The following is a 20,540-nucleotide window of genomic DNA, read 5'->3' as shown; positions in this document are numbered from 1 at the left end:
TTTGATTCAAATTGATATATTGAGCACTGCAAACAGGGAAGGTAAGGTGTGCTGAAATCATTAACTGGGCACTGACAAAGAAAGCCTGCTAATTTCCAAATTAAATAAAAAAGTTAAGGTTACTTCATTCTGCCAAACTGATCACCTAGAAAGATAAGAACAAAACACTGAAATGGCCAAAAATTAAAAGCAACGAAATCACTTTATCATAGTGGCTGGAGAAAACGATGATGAAGAAGGTCAAAAACTGCATTGTTTTAAAATGACAGTTAATTTTCAAAAACTGAGCCTGAATTTTTTACAATGAATGTAAGGCAAAAGTATGTTGCATTATTTGTAGATTTCTTTCCAGATGAATTTGGTAAATACATTCTATTTATGGTTACTAATTCTACTATGTGCAAAGTAAAATTTTTAAGAAATTTCAGGCTTTGTAAATGATGGTTTAATAATGTAACTTTCCATATTGGCATTATTTTATGTATACAGAAAAGATAAGAGGGGCAGATATATTACTTTTAAAAGTTTATTATCAATTCATGAGATGAAACAGTTCTTTCCTTTTGTCTTTAATGACTAAATCCTACAATCAAGAGTTGTCTTATCAAAATTTATTTTTACTAGGAACACAGAAAGTTTAGATAATTAAAAATTTAAGTTGTTCCCATATGGTGAGAATAAAAGCAGTTAATAGCATATTTTCAATATCATGTTACTTATTATAATAAAATATATACTTTTTTTTATGATGTTAGATCTAACCAGGTTGTAAGATTTACTACCATAAAATTAACATTTTTTTTGAAAATAAATCTCTGATTATAAGATATTCTTCCGGATAAATTCAACACTTTAAGATACAATGTAATAGTAAATTATATTCTCACTTTTCAAAAACAACAATAGCAAAATATTAAAGCCGTAAGTAATTACATTTACTGGTAAAACTGCACTTGCTACAGTTTACATTTAAAATTACATTAATGTAAATACATTTATTTACATTATAAAATTTTTTTTGAAACTCATGACATAAAGAATGTGAACTTGTATGACAATGGTAGAAAAACAATTTCCATGCATTCAAACATGATGATGATGCTACAAACTAAGACCGTTCCCTAAAAAGTGTGTGTGTGTGTGTGTGTGTGTGTGTGTATGTGTGTGTGTGTGAGACCTTTAATAAAAAACAAAACTTTACAACAATTTAAATCACTGAAATCCAAAGGATTTACTGTCTGACATGCGTAATGCACTACTGGGATAAAAAACCCAAATCGTAATTTAAGATTTACATATTAATCTTTATAATTTACTTGCTTGTAAAGTTAATATTAAAATTTTGAACAAAAGTAAAACATTTCATACAGTACAGTTATGTTGAAAAGTCCTGAAAGAATGCGTATTTGTCAACATTTTAACACCACGAGTTTTTAAATCTTTTGCTTTTGCCTAAAATTAAGCAACTTTTTTTTTCGGTTTTAGGCAAAAGCAAAAGATTAAAAAACATTTCAATGTTTATTATTTCTTTAACAATACTGTATTTTAGAAGGCCTTTCAAACAAAAACATACTAGACCTAAACATATTAATCAAATTTGTCAAAAAATAATATAAAATTCATCAGGGTACAATGTTATTTGCTTAAAGGAATCCATAGTATTAGGTCAGGAGCCACTCTATTCATTTGACACTATTTGTATGCTTCCATTACATACCCCCAATCAAAGTTATTTCATAAAAAGTAGAAAAAAAAAAAAGACGATGAGATAATTGTCATTAATACTTTAAAACCTAAACAACGTATATTACATTAAATAGACTTCTCAGCCCTGGCGTTGCCTGACAGATATGTGATGTGCCAGTGGTTATATTATATTCCTCCTCCCATGCATGTGCCTCCTGCAGAGATAGCAGACTACAGAAGCTGACCCTTACTGAGACCATCTTGTCTCTCTGACAAAGCTCCTTTTTAACTTCTTACTTACTGGTTACTTCCTGTGATGGAGAAAAACTTTAGCTCAGCTTGTGATAATTTCACAGGCCCTGAGGACCCTGACCCTAATAGCCTCAAGGTCAGAAGTCAAGTCTTGTTCTGAAACATCTGTGTGCTTTATATTAAAGTGGAACAAAAGTGGAGAAATATCCACCAGTGTGTGACAAGCAGGACGGGCAAAATAGGACTGACACACTGGTCATCTGTTAACTCTGGCATCTTCAGTTCATTTTAAAAACTGTCCAAAAGGCATGTAAATTTCAAGTTTGGTGTGTAAAGGTTTTCATAAACTGTCTTAAAGTTTAAACATGGGAATTTATGTTATATAGAACTCTGAAATTTGATTAGCCTTGCAGACTTTCAGACATATTTTAAGTCACTCTACAAGTCAAGAAATTTCATGCTTTAAGTAATTTAACAGCTTACAAAGAAAAAATAAGCTATATATAATCTATATCTATGGAGATATATAACTATATATATTTATATATATAGCTATATATATATATCTGTAGGGATTGAAAGGAATTATTTGAAAAACAACATTCATATTTTAAAAAGTACATCACACTAGTATGTTAAAGAGCTATCTTAAGACATATCAAAATAAATAAATTAATTTGGTACAGTTAAAATTAGTTGAAAATAATCCCTAAAAGCTGAAATAAATTTAGGAAATAAATGATTTAACTTAACAATTTATTGATCTTAAGACAGTAGAAGCACTTGTAGAGTTGGGTCAGCTAAAATATTCTCAGATGTCACTACCAATTTTATAACTAAATCAAGAGGATAAGCACAGGGAGGTTGAAAAGGTCATAGAAATATATTTAATTTCCATGTCAGAGAGAAAGAGGCCAAAGTGTCTCTAGTTTAATGTTCACTTAGATCTATTTGGATTTAAAATTATCAACTTTCCTTTTATCAAATTAATCATTTTATGATAGGATTGGTAACTTCCTGTAACATAAGATATTATGGACAGGGAGGCATGAATTCTTCTTTAATCCATTATTAGAATTGATTATATCACATTAACCATGCTGGCCCATGATTGTGACATTGTAATATTGCATCTAAAACAGATGGAATTCAGAAATTTTGGTCATTTTTTTCCATCATGTACACATAATCTTAACTCCAAGAATCCAATTATTTTGAAATATGAAGATTTCTATGACCAAACAATGCATTCTAGTTAGAAGCAGATTAATGGAAGCTTTCTGGTAGTTTTAATATTAATTATATAAAATACTGATCAAGTATCAAGTACAAGTCAGTTAAAAACTATCAAAATATTCTCAAGTATTCAAAAGGTCTCTTGAAATTTTAAATACTTTATAGATAACATAAGCCTCAATGGTCATACATAAAGCAGGAAACATAATGAATATCATGAAATGTATGATAATTGGCATGATAATGTAGAAATTAAAAACTAGCATGTAAATAAGGAAAAGGCAAAAAGCTTTCTGGTTAGCACTAAAAAGCTGTGTCACCATAAAATAAATTAGTAAATTAATAAATTATTTTCAAGCATCATAAAATTATTTAATCAAACTACATTATTTTCATCCTTTATAACATAACCTAAAGAGTAATGATACCAAAAGAAAGAAAGAAGAGGGGATAAACCTACAAGGAGAATAGAACTAAAAAGAATAAAATATGCACTTACCAGTTCAACAAAAGCAAGTCCCCCATAGCTGTGAGCAACAAAAAATACATTCTCAGCAGCAGACTGAGCTATGAAATGATCCCAAACATAGATTGCATGTTCTTCAGGAGAACCATTTTCCTACATGGGAAACAAGTATCACGTATTACATAGTGTATCTAATTATTATCATAGCAAACAACAATTAAAATATATGCTACATACACAGCATAAGAAATACAACGGTTATAGCTCATTCAAAATGAAAATACAAAAGAACTACATTGAAAATTCAAATTAGAGAATATGAGAGGACTTCAAAAAGTATGTAAAAAACAAGAATTAAAAGATAAAAATAAAAAAAGAAACTTTATTTCTGAACATTTCATCAAGGTCAAGAAACTTTTTAAAGTGATGATACCAGCCTTTTAGTCTACCCTAAAGAACTCAGGGTCCTGGCAATTTAAACATGTCAGTGCAGTTATTTTTACATTACTAATTCAAGAAAAGTGGTGCCCTTAAACAGTTTTTAAGATTAGAAAACTAAAAGTCAGAAGGAGCCAAATCAGGACTGCAAGGTGGATGCCTAATGATTTCCCAGAGAAACTCCTGCAAAATTACCCTTGTTTGATGAGAGGAATGAGCAGGATATCCTTGTGGTTGAGAACTCTCTGATGAAGTTTTCCCAGGCATATTTCTCCTAAAGCTTTGGCTAAATTTCTCAAAACACTCTCATAATAAATGGATGCTATTGTTCTTTGGCCTTCTAGGAAGTCAATAAGCAAAATGCATTGGGTATCTCCCCAAACTGTTGCCAGAACCTTTGCTCTTGACAGGTCATATTTTGTTTTGCCTGGACTACTTCCACCTCTTGGTAGTCATTGCTTTGATTGTGCTTTGTCTTCAGGATTGTACTAGTAAAGCCATGTTTCATCTCCTGTTATAATTCTTTGAAGAGATGTTTCAGGATTTTGATCCAAATGGTTAAAAATGTCCATTGAAATATCTGCTCTTGTCTACAGCTGATCTGGGTGCAACAGTTGTGGTACACATTGAGTGTAAACATTTTTCGTCTTCAATTTTTCAGTCAAAATTGCATAAGTGAAACCAACTGAGACATCTATATGTCAGCTACTGTTTCTGTTGCTAATCACTGATATCATCAATTAGGGTACAAACAAGATAATTTTTTTCTCTCAAATTCATGCAGATGGTCAGCTGCCATGAGCTTCACCTTTAACATTGTCCTGTCCCTTATTCAAATGAGTTAGCCATTTTTAAACTACTGATTTCTTTGGGACAATGTCCTCATAAACTTTTTGCAAAACATCAATGATTTTACCATCCTTACACACAAGCTTCACTATAAATTTGATGCTTGTTCTTGCTTTAATGCTAGCAGAATTCACATTGCTCTGACAGGTGCTCTTTTCAAACTGATGTTCTATACTTCTTAGTGCCTTGAATGAGATCCTGTTCAGGCATGTTACAGCAAGTTAAGAGTTTATTTTGGTGCAATAAAAATGAAATACATACATAGATTTTTCATAATACGCATTTCCATGAATTTTTTGAAGGCCCCTCAAAAATTAGTAAGTACATTAGAATTATATAGCAGAAAGTTATACTGGTCTTTTTATTAAACAATGTAATACTAAAAAATTTATTTACATTCTCATATTTATTGTGAAAATATTTAATATATATACCTAAATTATTTTATTTATAATATTTTAAGTATCTCTGTAAGCTAAAAATAAGTAAAAATGAATAATAAATAATTTCTGTTGAAATTATTGAAAAATATATACTTTTTTTTCAAAAAGCATTTTCTATACATATTGTACTTTAGGGATTGGGAATAAAAACCTAAATATATAAACCTAAGGCCTTTTATATTTTTCCTAACTTGCTAAATCCAAATAAATGTATTTATGTTGCTGAAGTTGCAAAAGTTACATAATAACTTCATTTTGCTGTGTTTATTTCTATGGCTGACATATTGTGGTTAAAGCCAAAACCTGAATAATGTGAAAAACAAAAACAAACTAAAAAATGAAATAATACTGATCAAAAAGCAAACTGTGAAGAACTGAAACATCACAAAAATGTTTTGTACAAACATTTCTTAGAAGCTTGAACACTAATAGACTCATTTCCTAAGAAGCTCATGGATATTAGACAATGCACACAATCATATTTTCCTTTTTAGAAATTTTGTAATAAATTATTAAGTTCCCCACATGCATGGCTTCACTTGCCATCTAGAAGTTAGTTTTCCCTATGTCTTTCTCTGTCCTACATTTCTCTCCAGAGCCACAAAGAAAACTACTTAATGGTCATTTCCTTCTGTATGTACCATAGACATGTTAAACTTAACCAATCCAACATTGTACTAAAAACTTCCTCTACAAATCTGTATTAACTAAGCTCCCCACATCCAGCTGAAATCTGAGAATCATCTTTTATTTCTCTCTCCCCAAGTTTTTCATATAATCAGTTCTTAAAATCTTATTGATCCTGCCATCAACTCTCTCTCAAGACCATCTACTTCTCTCACATTTCATCTGGGTTACCACAAGCTGCCATCATTTTACAAGTGGATGACCACAACAATCTCTAGCTTAGCTTCCTTCCCTGTAGGATTGACCATTTACATGCTCTAATTCTGTAGTGAGAACAACCTGTCAAGAATGCAAATACAATCATGTTGCCAAGTTATTCACTCCCTGCTTAGAACCCTCCAGTTTTCTCATTGCCCTCAGAATTAAGTTCAGCCTCCTTTTTTTCTTTTGAGACAGAGTCCTGCTCTGTGCACCACACAAAGTGTGGAGGCACCACCTTGGCTCACTGCAAATTCACTGCCTCCTGGGTTCCAGCAATTCTCCTGCCTCAGGCTCCCAAGTAGCTGGGATTACAGCCACGTGCCACCATGCTAAGATAATTTTTGTATTTTCAGAAGAGATGGGTTTCACCATGTTGGCCAGGCTGGTCTCGAACTCCAGACCTTAGCTGATTCACCCACCTCAGACTCCCAAAGTCCTGGGATTACAGGCATGAGCCACTGTGGCTGGCCCTCAAACTCCTTAGTATGACATTCAAGGCCCTTTATGATCTAGCATTGTCTATTGAACTATATCTTTCAACCATTGCCCTACAAAATACCTTGACCCCAAAGACATCCCTTTGCCCCGAGAAGACAGAGAACATTCGCTGTGTTTCAGTTGTAGGGAGCAACCTGAAGTAACGCAATGGTGCCATATTTTGTTTATCTGTGGAGTATTGCATTTGTCCAGAAAGGGATCTCTGTGCTATGTCTTCACTTCCCATACCACCTACTGCATACTCCCTACTTGTCTTCAGTACCGAATGAGATGTCACTTCCTCTGGAAAGTCTGACCTGTTTTTCCCAAGGACAAGGTAGTATCTTCTAACACCAACTTGTGAATGCTTCCAATTATTGCATTGAAGGAGCTGTACTGTAATTACAAATTAGATTATCAAATTCTTGAGGCCAAGAGCTGTGTCTTCTTGTTTGGTGTAATAAATGAATAACAAAAACACATTTATCTTCAGGTTGATTGCCTACAACCTTGTAGTCATATATTAAAATACAAACGTACTTCCAAAGACATTTCTTAGTAACATAAATATGAAATTACCCACACTGAAGATTGAATAAAACAGTTGGAAGAAAATCCTTGTAGGGATTTTAGGCTTTGATAATTTAGCTTTTATTAGTTTAAAGGGTAAGAAAATGGTTATTATAAAAATGAGGATAGTGGTGAACTTTAAGGAAGGGAATGAAGTTGTGACTAAGAAACTGACTTTTAGTAGCTGCTAGTGTTCCATTTCTTGTCTGGGATGATAGTTATATCAGTGTTTTCTTTATAGTTATTCTTAAAACTAACCATACATATTTAGCACTTTTCTGTAGACATATCTGGAGTGACCATACAATTTGTTGTTCAAACTTTGGAGAGTGATATTATCAGTAATTGTAGTGAGAAAATAGGTCTAAATGGATCTATATAGAAAAATCCTGGACACTTGATCACCCTAGTTATAGCTCACAATGAACAAAATATGAAAACAAAATAAAAGGAGAGTTAGCAGAGTTTCCACCTATTGATAGCATAACTGTCAATAGGTGGAAAGTTAGCAGAGTTTCCAGAGTGGAAAGTTAGCAGAGTTAGCAGAGTTTTCACCTATTGATAGCATAAAATGACATAACTAACCATTTAAATACCTGTGATGATCCTAAATCCTCCATATATGGACAGGATTACATATACGTGTATATATATGTATGTATGTATGTATGTATATATTAGATATGCATAGATTGCTCTGTCCCCATTAAGCTCTGTGCCGGAAGTGGAGGTGGAAGAATGATAAGTATCCCATGATCCTAGCCTTTAATAAGTTAGAGGTATTAACACATAAAGACTTCAGAAGCAGTAGCGTATGAGGAATATTACTTCTTTTGTTCCTGTTGGATAGTCCTTACACCAAGGCTAATGGGTACATTATAAATCCATACTATCAGGCCTCAGTGAGTTTCTCCCTGCTGTCTCTTCTCCATCACCAATTCTTCCTTTATACTGTTGGGATCCTATTTGTCTCATTTTTTCCATTCTCACCACTATTTAGGTTTTCTTACATTAGACTCATTTTTTTCCAGTCCAGTGGTCACCAACCTTTTTGGCATCAGGGACCAGTTTTGTGGAAGACAGTTTTCCACAGAGCAGGAAGGATGGTTTCGGGATGATTCAGGCATATTAGCTCTACTGTGCACTTTATTTCTATTGTAATATATAATGAAATAATTATACAACTAACTGTAATGTAGAATCAGTGGGAGCTCTGAGCTTGTTTTCCTGCAATTAGGTTGTCCTATCTGGGGGTGAGTGATGGGAGACAGTCATCTGGGGGTGACAGAAGACAGATCATCAGGCATTAGATTCTAATAAGGAGTGCACAACCTAGATCCCTCATATGCACAGTTCACAATAGGGTTCATGCTCCTATGAGAATCTAGTACTGCAGCTGATCTGACAGGTGGTGGAGCTCGGATGGTAATGCAAGCAATGGGGAACAGCTGTAAATACAGATGAAGCTTTGGCTTGCTCGCCTGCTGCTCACCTCCTGTGCAGCCATTTCCTAACAGACCGTGGAATGGTATCAATCGTAACTTGGGGTTTGGGGAACCTTGTTCTAGTCTCTCCCTTCACTGTTGCCAGATCAATCTTTTTGAAGCCCTGCTCTGATCAAGCCACTCTACTGCTAAAAAAAAAAAAAAAAAAAAAAAAAGTCATTTACCAAAATGATTTTGCCTACAAAGTAACTGGAACTCATTAGCCAACATCTTCTGTAAATCTGCCTTTCTAGCTTTCCCTCTCGCTATTTCCAGGGACCTTATGCTCCAGGCAAATCTGGAATACACATTAATAGTTTGAAAACCCTAGACAAAACTCTGTCATGCAACTCAGTCTAGTATCACACAGGCAATGCAGCCCAGATTACACAAAGCCTAAAAGCAAGGAGTAGTTCAGTACATCCATATATATATACATGAAATGATAAACAGTATAATACTCCTCAGGGTGGTAGCAGAGTGAATGGAGAGAAAGGGTTAGAATGAATCATCATGAAAGAAAAATGAGCAAAATTTTGTGAGTCACAAGATTTGAGAGAAAGTGCCAGCCAGGCCCATCGATGACTAAAGGAGATCTAAGAACCAGCAGTTGTTTCTACTGCTTACAGAGAATAGTACTATAGCTGAGTCTTTTCCTCCACAGTCTGTGGAGATAATATCTGTTAATAGCCTCTCAGCAGTAGGAAAGAGAAACCTCAAGTTTCCATGTGCCTCCAGTACTTAAATATCTGCAGCTTGACTAAGGTCATCAAATTATAGTTTTTAGCTTTAGACTTTTAAACCAAACATTCTAAAAAGTGAGACCCAACTAAAAAATGTCTACAAAATCCACTAGGGTGTCTTTTATAGGTTCAACTAAACCATCAAACTAATAAGACTATTCTAGGCTACACTTAATATCCATTGACTAAAAAAGATACAGAAAAGGAATCAACCTTGCTAGCAGAGCAAGACCAGACACTACTTTTTTTTTTCTTTTTAAAATATACATTTTATTGCACTTTAGGATCTGGGGTACATGTGCAGAACATGCAGGATTATTGCACAGGTACATGCATGGCAATGTGGTTTGCTGCCTCCATCCCCCCATCACCTATATCTGGCATTTCTCCCCATGTTATCCCTCCTCAACCTCCCCATCCCCCTGCTGTCCCTCCCATATTCCCTCACAACAGACCCCAGTGTGTGATGCTCCCCTCCCTGTGTCCAAGCGTTCTTATTGTTCAACACCCCCCTATGAGTAAGAACATGCAGTGTTTGATTGCCTGTGCTTGTGTCAGTTTGCTGAGAATGATGGTTTCCAGATTCATCCATGTCCCTACAAAGGACACAAACTCATCGATTTTTATGGCTGAGTAGTATTCCATGGTGTATATGTGCCACATTTTCCTTGTCCAGTCTATCATCAATGGGCATTTGGTTTGGTTCCAGTTCTTTGCTATTGTAAACAGTGCTGCAATGAACATGTGTGCATGTGTCTTTATAACAGAATGCTTTATAATCCTTTGGATATATACCCAGTAATGGGATTGCTGGGTCAAATGGAATTTCTATTTCTAGGTCCTTGAGGAATCACCACACTGTCTTCCACAATGGCTGAACTAATTTACACTCCCATCAACAGTGTAAAAGTGTTCCTATTTCTCCACATCCTCTCCAGCATCTGTTGTCTCTAGATTTTTTAATGATCGTCATTCTAACTGGTGTCAGATGGTATCGCAATGTAGTTTTGATTTGCATTTCTCTAATGACCAGTGATGATGAACATTTTTTCATGTTTGTTGGCCTCATAAACATCTTCTTTTGCAAAGTGTCTGTTGATATCCTTCACCCACTTTTGAATGGGTTTGTTTGCTTTTTTCTTCTAAATCTGTTTAGTTCTTTGTAGGTTCTGGATATTAGCCCTTTGTCATATGGGTAGATTATAAAAATTTTTTCCCATTCTGTTGGTTGCCAGTTCACTCTAATGATTGTTTCTTTTTTTGTACTGAAGCTCTGGAGTTTAATTAGATCCCATTTGTCTATTTTGGCTTTTGTTGCCAATGCTTTTCGTGTTTTAGTCATGAAGTCCTTGCCTATGCCCATGTCCTGAATGGTTTTGCCTAGGTTTTCTTCTAGGGTTTTTATGATGTTAGGGCTTATGTTTAAGTCTTCAATCTATCTGGAGTTAATTTTAGTGTAAGGTGTCAGGAAGGGGTCCAGTTCTAGCCAATTTTCCCAACATCATTTATTAAACAGGGAATCTTTTCTCCATTGCTTGCTTTTGTCAGGTCTGACAAAGATCAGATGGTTGTAGATGTATGGTGTTGCCTCTGAGGCCCTTTGTTCTGTTCCATTGGTCTATATATCTGTTTTGGTACAAGTACTATGCTGTTTTGATTACTGAAGCCTTGTAGTATAGTTTGAGTCAGGTAGCGTGATGCCTCCAACTTTGTTCTTTTTGCTTAGAATTGTCTTGGCTATGCAGGCTCTCTTTTGGTTCCATATGAAGTTTAACGTGTTTTTTTTCCAGTTCTGTGAAGAGGGTCATAGGTAGCTTGATGGGGATGGCATTAAATCTATAAATTACTTTGGGCACTATGGCCATTTTCACAATAGTGATTCTTCCTAACCATGAGCATGGAATATTTTTCCATCTGTTTGTGTCCTCTCTTATTTCCTTGAGCAGTGGTCTATAGTTTTCCTTGAAGAGGTTCTTTACTTCCTTTGTTAGTTATATTCCTAGGTATTTTATTCTCTTTGTAGCAATTATGAATGGCAGATCGTTCTTGATTTGGCTCTCTTTAAGTCTGTTGTTGGTGTATAGGAATTCTTGTGATTTCTGCAAATTGATTTTGTATCCTGAGACTGCTGAAGTTGCTTATCAGTTTCAGGAGATTTTGGGCTGAGACAATGGGGTATTCTAAATATACAATCATGTTGTCTGCAAATAGAGACAATGTGTTTTCCTCCTTTCCNTGCGAAACTCCATCTCAAAAAAAAAAAAAAAAAAAAATTATTAAAGTGAAAATTCATGTAACATAAATTCAGTGGCATTTAGTACAATGACAATGTGGGGATTGTGATCTTACTGGGGTTGTTAGAGAGGCCTCCTGAAGTGACATTTGAGACAAGACCTGAAAGAGGGGAGGGGAGAGCTATGCAGCTCTCTGGGGAACAGCATTCGAGCAAAAGAAATAGCAAAGCCGTAGACCATGAGGCGAGAGCATGTCTGGTCTATAAGAGGAAGAGTAAAGAGGCCTTGTGGATGGAGTGGAATACACTGGAAGGTAAGCAGTGGAAGATGAGATTGTTGGATAGGCAATGAGGGCCTAGATCAGTGATGTCCAATAACATTTCCTCAATAATGGAAATTTTCGACATTTCTGTGTTGTCCACTACAGTAGCCATTAGCCACATATGGCTATTGAGCATTTATAATGTGACTGGTGTGACTGAGGAACTGAATTTGTAATTTTATTTAATCTTAATTAATTGAAATTTAAACAGCTACTAGTGGCTACAATTATTAGAAGGCTCAGGTTTTGATTGTGTGGGACACTGTAAGTTATAAAAATTTTGTTTTTCATTCTGCGTGATATGAAAAGCCATTGGAGGGTTTCAATCTGATTTTAACAGAACCACTTTGGCTGCTGGGCTGAGAATCATTTAAAGCGGACAGTTGTAGAAGCAAGGGGACCATTTAGGAAGCTATTGACATTATTTCTGCCGAGATTATTAGAGACAATCTAGCATACAGCATGCTCTCAGGAAATAATTTGTATTACGGTATTCTTTCTTCCAAAAAATACTGAGTTACCTATGGGCCAAATTCTATTTTAGATGATACAGATACCTCAGTGAAAGAAATACAACCCTTGCATACATGAACGTTATATTCTAGTAGGAGAGATTGACAATAAACAGATAAGCATCTTGGGTGGAGGAGTAGTTGAATGTTGGGACATAAGTTTAAAGGAGGATAAATGTCTTCTTATTGCCATCTTCTCAGTGATATTTGCCTGTGGGTGTTACTTCATTTGAAGAGAGAAGGACAAAGTCTGAACTTGAGGTCATTTGTGACAGCGATACCCCTCTGGGCCTCTTAAAGTCTATGCATGGAGGGGCCTTCTAGGAATTGTATAGTGACGTAAACAACACATGGACCTCTGGAACCCAGAGCTCCACAGGGTGGGCTGGTCTGCAGTTAAGTTTCCATTTTGTTTCTCAGGCCAAGAGGCCTTACCTGGGGTGAGGCCAGAGCTTCCTGAGAGAGTATCTAGAAACTTGGGCATAGGTGCTGGAGACCTTATAACTTATGATGACAAAAGTATATCTTGGAAGGGAGGCAAAAAGATTAGAGTCAACAGAGCTTGAAGCAAGGCCAGAAGGTGCAGCTGGGACCATAAATAAGGACCTAGTCGAGGGCAGGATGGCCCCTCCATCACAGCACTGCTCCTTTGGGTTGTGGGCCTGGTCCTGTCATCCTGTGGTGTTTGCCCAAAAATAATCCAGAGTGGACGGAAGCAGCTTCTGGTCCCTGAGTGGATGGGGGAGTAGTCAGAGATAGGATCGGAGAACCTTTTATTGCTATTATTCCTATATAACATCCCCAACCCTAAACCTGTATTTTTTCTTAGTAAGTTTAACTATTTGTTGAAATTAAATGAAATGTCAACACCTGGGCTTAAATTTAGGAACATGGCTATGGCATCTGGTTTGAAAATAATGACTAAAAATATTTGTTGTAAAAAGCATGTTATTAGTTCTGTTAAGTTAGTGCTTAAAAATCCAAGAATTTAAATTAACTAATGTGACATAATCTAAATCTCACCTGTGTTTTCCAGTCTCTTTTATGGAAAAAGTAATCCTCAAAGAAATTCAAAGCCTCCTTTCTTCTTAGCATCTCTAATTTCTGCATGTCTTTGAATGGCTTTCCCATTACCACCCCAGTGTCTTCCTCCTTTCCTAACTGAATACCCTTTATTTCTTTTTCTTGCCTGATTGCTCTGGCTAGAACTTCCAATACTATATTGAATAGGAGTGGTGAGAGAGGGCATTCTTGTCTACTGCCAGATTTCAAAGGGAATGCTTCCAGTTTTTGCCCATTCAGTATGATATTGGCTGTGGGTTTGTCATAAATAGCTTTTATTATTTTGAGACATGTTCCGTCAATACCTAGTTTATTGAGAGGTTTTAGTATAAAAGGCTGTTGAATTTTGTCAAAGGCCTTCTCTACAGCTATTGAAATAATCATGTGGTTTTGTCTTTGGTTCTGCTTATGTGGTGGATTATGTTTATACACTTGTGTTTGTTGAACCAGCCTTGCATCCCTGGGATGAAGCCTACTTGAACATGATGGGTAAGCTTTGTGACATGCTGTTGCAATCGGTTTGCCAGTATTTTATTGAAGATTTTTGAATCTATATTCATCATGGATGTTGGCCTGAAGTTTTCTTTTTTTTGTTGAGTCTCCACCAGGTTTTGGTATCAGGATGATGTTGGTCTCATAAAATGATATGGGAAGGATTCCCTCTTTTTGGATTGTTTGGAATAGTTTCAGGAGTGGTACAAGCTCCTCTTTGTATGTCTGGCAGAATTCGGCTGTGAACCCATCTGGACCTGAGCTTTTTTTGATTGGTAGGCTATTAATTGCTGCCTCAACTTCAGCCCTTGTTATTGGTCTATTCAGGGTTTCAATTTCTTCCTGGTTTAGGCTTTGGAGGGTACAAGTGTCCAGGAATTTATCGATTTCTCTCAGGTTTACTGGTTTATGTGCATAGAGTTTTTTGTAGTAAGCTCTGATGGTAGTTTGTATTTCTGTGGAATCGGTGGTGATGTCCCCTTTATCATTTTTCATTGCATCTATTTGATTCTTCTCTCTTTTCTTTTTTATTAATCTGGCTAGTGGTCTATTTTGTTGATCTTTTCAAAAAACCAGCTCCTGGATTTATTCATTTTTTGAAGGGTTTTCTGTGTCTCTATCTCCTTCGGTTCTGCTCTGATCTTAGCTATTTCTTGTCTTCTGCTAGGTTTCGAGTTTTTTCATCTTGCTCCTCTAGCTCTTTCAATTTTGATGATAGGGTGTCAATTTTAGATCTTTCCTTGCTTCTCATGTGGGCATTAATTGCTATGAATTTTCCTCTAGACACTGCTTTAAATGTGTCCCAGAGATTCTGGTATTTTGTGTCTTCGTGCTTGTTGGTTTGGAAGCACATCTTTATTTCTGCCTTCATTTTATTGTTTATCCAGTCAACATTCAAGAGCCAGTTTTTCAGTTTCCATGAAGTTGTGCAGTTCTGAGTGAATTTCTTAATCCTGAGGTCTAATTTGTTTGCACTGTGGTCACCGAGACTCTTTGTTATGATTTATTTTCTTTGTATTTGCTGAGGAGGGGTTTACTTCTAATTATGTGGTCAATTTTAGAGTAGGTGTGATGTGGTGCTGAGAAGAATGTATATTCTGTGTATTTGGGGTGGAGTTCTGTAGATGTCTATTAGGTTTCCTTGGTCCAGATCCGAGTTGAAGTCCTGGATATCCTTGTTAATTTTCTGCCTCGTTAATCTAATATTGACAGTGGAATATTAAAGTCTCCTACTATTATTGTGTGGGAGTCTAAGTCTTTTTGTAAATCATTAAGAACTTGCTTTATGTATCTGGGTGCTCCTGTATTGGGTGCGTATATATTTAGTATCGTTAGCTCTTCTTGTTGCATTGATCCTTTTACCATTACGTAATGTCCTTCTTTGTCTCTTTTGATCTTTGTTGGTTTAAAGCCTATTTTATCAGAGATTAGGATTGCAACTCCTGCTTTTTTTTGCTCTCCATTTTCTTGATAAATTTTCCTTCATCCCTTTATTTTGAGCCTATGTGTGTCCCTGCATGGAGATGAGTTTCCTGGATACAGCACACCAATAGGTTTTGCTTTTTTTATCCATTTGCCAGTCTGTGTCTTTTGATTGGGGCATTTAGCCCATTTACATTTAAGGTTAATATTGTTATGTGTGAATTTGATCCTGCCATTTTGATGCTAGTTGGTTGTTTTGTCCATTAGTTGATGCAGTTTCTTCATTGTGTCGATGCTCTTTACCATTTGGTACGTTTCTGGAGTGGCTAGTACTGGTTGTCTCTTTCCATGTTTAGTACTTCCTTCAGGAGTTCTTGTAAGGCAGGTCTTGTAGTGATGAAATCTCTCAGCAATTGCTTGTCAATAAAGGATTTTATTTCTCCTTCACTTATGAAGCTTAGTTTGGCCAGATATGAAATTCTGGGTTGAAAGTTCTTTTTTTAAGGATGTTGAATATTGGCCCTGACTCCCTTCTACCTTGTAGGGTTTCTGCCAAGAAATCCACTGTGAGTCTCATGGTCTTTCCTTTGTAGGTGACTCCGCCTTTCTCTCTGGCTGTCCTGAGGATTTTTTCCTGCATTTCAACCCTGGTGAATCTGATGATTATGTGCCTTGGGGTTGCTCTTCTTGAGGACTATCTTAGTGGTGTTCTCTGTATTCCCTGGATTTGAATGTTAGGTTGGGAAGTTCTCTTGGATAACACCCTGAAGAGTGTTTTTCAACTTGGATTAATTTTTCCCTTCACATTCAAGTATGCCGATCAAGCATAGATTAGGTTTTTCACATAATCCCATATTTCTTGGAGGCTTCGTTCATTTTTTTTCACTCTTTTTTCTCTAATCTTGCCTTCTCATTTTATTTCATTGACTTGATCTTCTATCTCTTGATTTCCTTTCTTCTGCTTGATCCATTTGGCTGTTGAAACTTGTGCATGCCTCTTGAAGTTTTCTAGCCCCTGAGTCTCATTTGCTTGGAACTGCATTCCAGTGTTGTCTCCTCTCAGCCATCTTGGAGCCCCCCAACACTACTTTTTAGTGGAAGCCTGTAGCAGTCCTTGTGGCAACCCTCAGAGCCTCTCAGGATTTACCCTCTTTGGAACATGGGGTGTTAACTTAGAAGTGAGGGAATCAGGCTCACCTTGAGCAGATGAGGAGTTATCCTGGCTTAAAAATCTTATACCCTACAGAAGCCAATACCTTTTGCAATAACTCCCTAGGTATGGCTTTCAGGATCCCATCCCCTAAGAGACATGCTCAATTCTAAGAATCACTACTCTTAGGGAATATCAAAACTATGGTATATCATGTTCTAATTCTCACAGGCAATACTGTCTAGCAATCATCCACTTAAAGTGAATGCTATGGTGTGCTGCCCAGAATCCCTTCTGTTATAAGGGAATGTTGGCTGAGGCACTCTCTAGAAATTGTCCTAAGTCAAAAAGCAACCTTGCTTAAGGTTACAGTCCTACCCCTGGTCTCTTGCCTAAGGCAGAACATATTTGAAAAAGTCATCTCAGATCCAGAGACTACCAGGGGGTTAGCCGAGGACTTTGTTGTGACTACAATGCATTTTACCCATTGTCCAACTTTATTTTTTTCACTCCCCTACAAGTGCTGATCCCAAGAGGACTCCTCAACAATCTTCTGGCATACAAACTTCCATTTCAAAAGCTGTTATCTGGGAAACTCAACCTAACACACCACCATATCAGGCTTCCAGGGTAAGAGCCAGAGAGTCAACTGAAGGTCAGAATCTCATTCAGAAATGGAACTGGTTATTTACTACAATGTCTTCTAAGAAATATACGTGAAGTATTTTTTAACTATTTACCCATATTATTATCATGCCTATGTTTAAAACAACTGCCAAGGCCGGGCGCGGTGGCTCACATCTGTAATCCCAGCACTTTGGGAAGCCAAGGTGGGTGGATCACAAGGTCAAGAGATCAAGAGCATCCTGGCCAATATGGTGAAACCCTGTCTCTACTAAAATACAAAAATTAGCCGGGCATGGTAGTGTGCGCCTGTAGTCCCAGCTACTTAGGAGGCTGAGGCAGGATCTTTGCTTGAACCCAGGAGGCGTAGGTTGCAGTGAGCCGAGATCAGGCCACTGCACTCCAGCCTGGCGCCTGGCGCCTGGCAACAGAGTGAGACTATGTCTCAAAAAAAACAAAAAAAACAAAAAAAACAAAAAAAACTGCCGAATATTGTTGGCTCAAGATTACCTGCCAGTTCTACCATCAGCTATGGTGGCTTAATTTGAATCCCATACCATTTCATTGGTTCTTCTCTATTCTATTTGTTTAATATCAAGTTACTTTTCCTTCCTTCTAGAATATAACCAAGTTGAAAATAGATTACCTTTTTAATTCAAACTATGAATACAAGGCATGCTACAGGCACTCAAAAAATAATTAACAATGCTAGTGTTATTGGCAATGATACTGTGGACAAAATATTTTGAAGTACATTTCAAAAATAAAAACAAACGAGTATTTAAACTTCATTTCAGGAATCCAGATTCTAATAATCTGGAAAGTGGCAAAGGATTGATGATCAAAGATATTCATCACTGTCTCATTTATAAAAGCAAAACTTTGGATAAAGCATAAGTATCCAATAATGAAAATATAAACAATAGTTTATCTGTTGAATAAAATATTATGTTGCTTTTTGAGTTTATAATACATGGAGCTTATCTAATGTGATATGTAGTATAATTTTTACTATATAAAAAAGCTTGAAAAAGACTTTTAAAAAGAACCGAATAAAACACTAAAAGCAGTTGAGCTGTGTATTGATGGTGGGATTATAAGTAGTTTTCTATTCTTAGTTTCTTCACACTTTTCTGAACTGTCCAGAATTTCTACAAAATGCATGCTTTTTATAATAAAACAAGTAAACAACAGTACAATCAGAAATACCACTTAGTAATTACTGACGTCTTTTTAGGATGAAAAGGCATCTAAGCAGAGTTTTTACACTTCATATCTTTTTAAAAATAATTTTAACTTTTATTTGAGATTCAGAGGGTGCATGTGCAGGTTTGATACATGAGTATACTGTATAGTGCTGAGGTTTGAGATATGAATGATCCTGTCATCCGGGTAGTAAGTGTGGTATCCAACAGTGAGTATTTTAACACTTGCCCGTACTTCTCTCCCACCTTCAGTAGTCCCCAATGTCTTTGTTGCCATCTTCACGTCCACAAGTAACCAATGTTTCGCTCCCATATTACAGGAAAATATGTGTACACCAAATATATGGTCTGAACCCAGTGAGCATTTCCAACCAGCAAAAGAGAAAGGTTGTTTCAAATAGGTTTAAGAGTAAGAAGAAGTAAGAATAGTAAGTGATAGTTGAAAGTTTGCTACTAACTGAAGAAACTGGAAGAACAGAAAAATTAGAAGAGCACATGTAGTACATAGTGCGGGATTAAAAGTATTGCTATGAGCAACTTAAGGGCAGTGCTATATTCAAAGCACAATAACTGGCAAGCACGACAGTGACACTGAGTCATTTCAAGAAGGCTAATGATGCTATGTGAACTCCATTTTTGAAAGACTAGCGACATACAATTAAGTAGTTTTATTCAAAATATTACTTTACATAACAAAATATAAGGGAGATAAGCCTTAGTTATAAAATTTTCGACTTTCATATGTGTTACTTCCCAAGGCTTTCACAAAGTTAAGGCTTTTCACTATTTACAGTGTTTAAGAAAGCTAGATTCTCATCATTTTAGGATTTAACAAATTCTGCCAAATATTTGCAGCCTTCTACAAATGTTAAACACAGAAATTAATAAACTTAGAGTAGTTTTAAATATATATGTATACCTATTTCTGGAATATTACATTACTAATAATACATACTAAAATCCCAATTTTATAAATGTGGTGAAGCTATTCCAAGGCAAATTTGTGTCATTCCAACCCACAGTCCACATTGTCTACATCATTATATATTTATAAACTACAATCCAGAGAGTGTATATTATCGGCAGTGTATATTATCAGCAGTGTATTTTGAGAATAAACAGATTTCAATAGGAAAGGCTTTCTAATATGCTTCAATTACAGAAATGCAAACATACTAAATCTATTCCACAGGTTTCCCCATGAATTTCACATTAGAGTGCATTTTGTATTGAGTAACTTGATTTAAGCTCTATAATTTTAGAATATGTTAACGTACAAAGTGCCGGAAAAGAACTAAATCCATTAATTAGTGTTTGCTGGTGGCAGAGTATACAGGATATTTACACCAGAATTCTGCTACATTCAGAATACAGATTGAATTTCCTAATGTACTTTTGCCATCATTAATCCTTAAATGCCAAACAGCAGTGATGCAGTAACCAAAGCCTTATCATCTATGCCAGATTCTACCACCTAGCCATTGCAAGGTCTGCATTTATGATGGACTACCTGAGTTGATAGCACATGGAATTATCTAAACAACATTTGCATATTTGTGTAATTATTTTCTAAGGTTAATTAGCTCCTGTAATGCATTTCGCCCTTTGAGACTGCTTACAGTGACAGGTTCACATATTTTCTGAACTGTTGCCAAATTTGACAGATTTTTCTTAAGCTAACCTGTTGCAACGAAGTCATAAAAAGTGAGTACTCCTATAATACACACTTTAAACTTATAACTGAATTTAGAAAAAGTAAATTGAAAATTTAATAGATGTAAAGGTTTTTTAAATGTCCAATTTTAAAGTCAAAAATTCATGATTTTTTAATTTCATATAAATCTTTCTGTAATTATACTGGTAAGCACATCTATTAACAAAATTTCTTTATGAATAATCAAATCTAACCTTTGTGACTTTACACACACCTATGTCAAAATTTCAGTTATGTCCACATGCCATATAAATATGTATATAAGTATATA

At 35.7% G+C, this 20,540-nt stretch overlaps 1 protein-coding gene across 9 annotated transcripts in view; it reads right to left on the bottom strand.

The window, feature by feature from the left end:
* FAM172A (family with sequence similarity 172 member A) overlaps window positions 1-20,540 on the bottom strand; it is a 508,558-nt gene that overhangs the window by 200,407 nt on the left and 287,611 nt on the right. For all 9 annotated transcript variants that reach the window (XM_037733283.1, XM_037733284.1, XM_037733288.1 and 6 more), the window contains one exon: window positions 3,674-3,793. In XM_037733283.1, the coding sequence (XP_037589211.1) occupies window positions 3,674-3,793 (120 nt within the window). The remainder of the gene's footprint in view (window positions 1-3,673; window positions 3,794-20,540) is intronic.

This window comes from Cebus imitator, unplaced genomic scaffold (assembly GCF_001604975.1).
Source record: "Cebus imitator isolate Cc_AM_T3 unplaced genomic scaffold, Cebus_imitator-1.0 Scaffold511, whole genome shotgun sequence".
Lineage (NCBI taxonomy): Eukaryota > Metazoa > Chordata > Mammalia > Primates > Cebidae > Cebus > Cebus imitator.
This window is presented reverse-complemented; position numbering and strand designations above follow the sequence as displayed.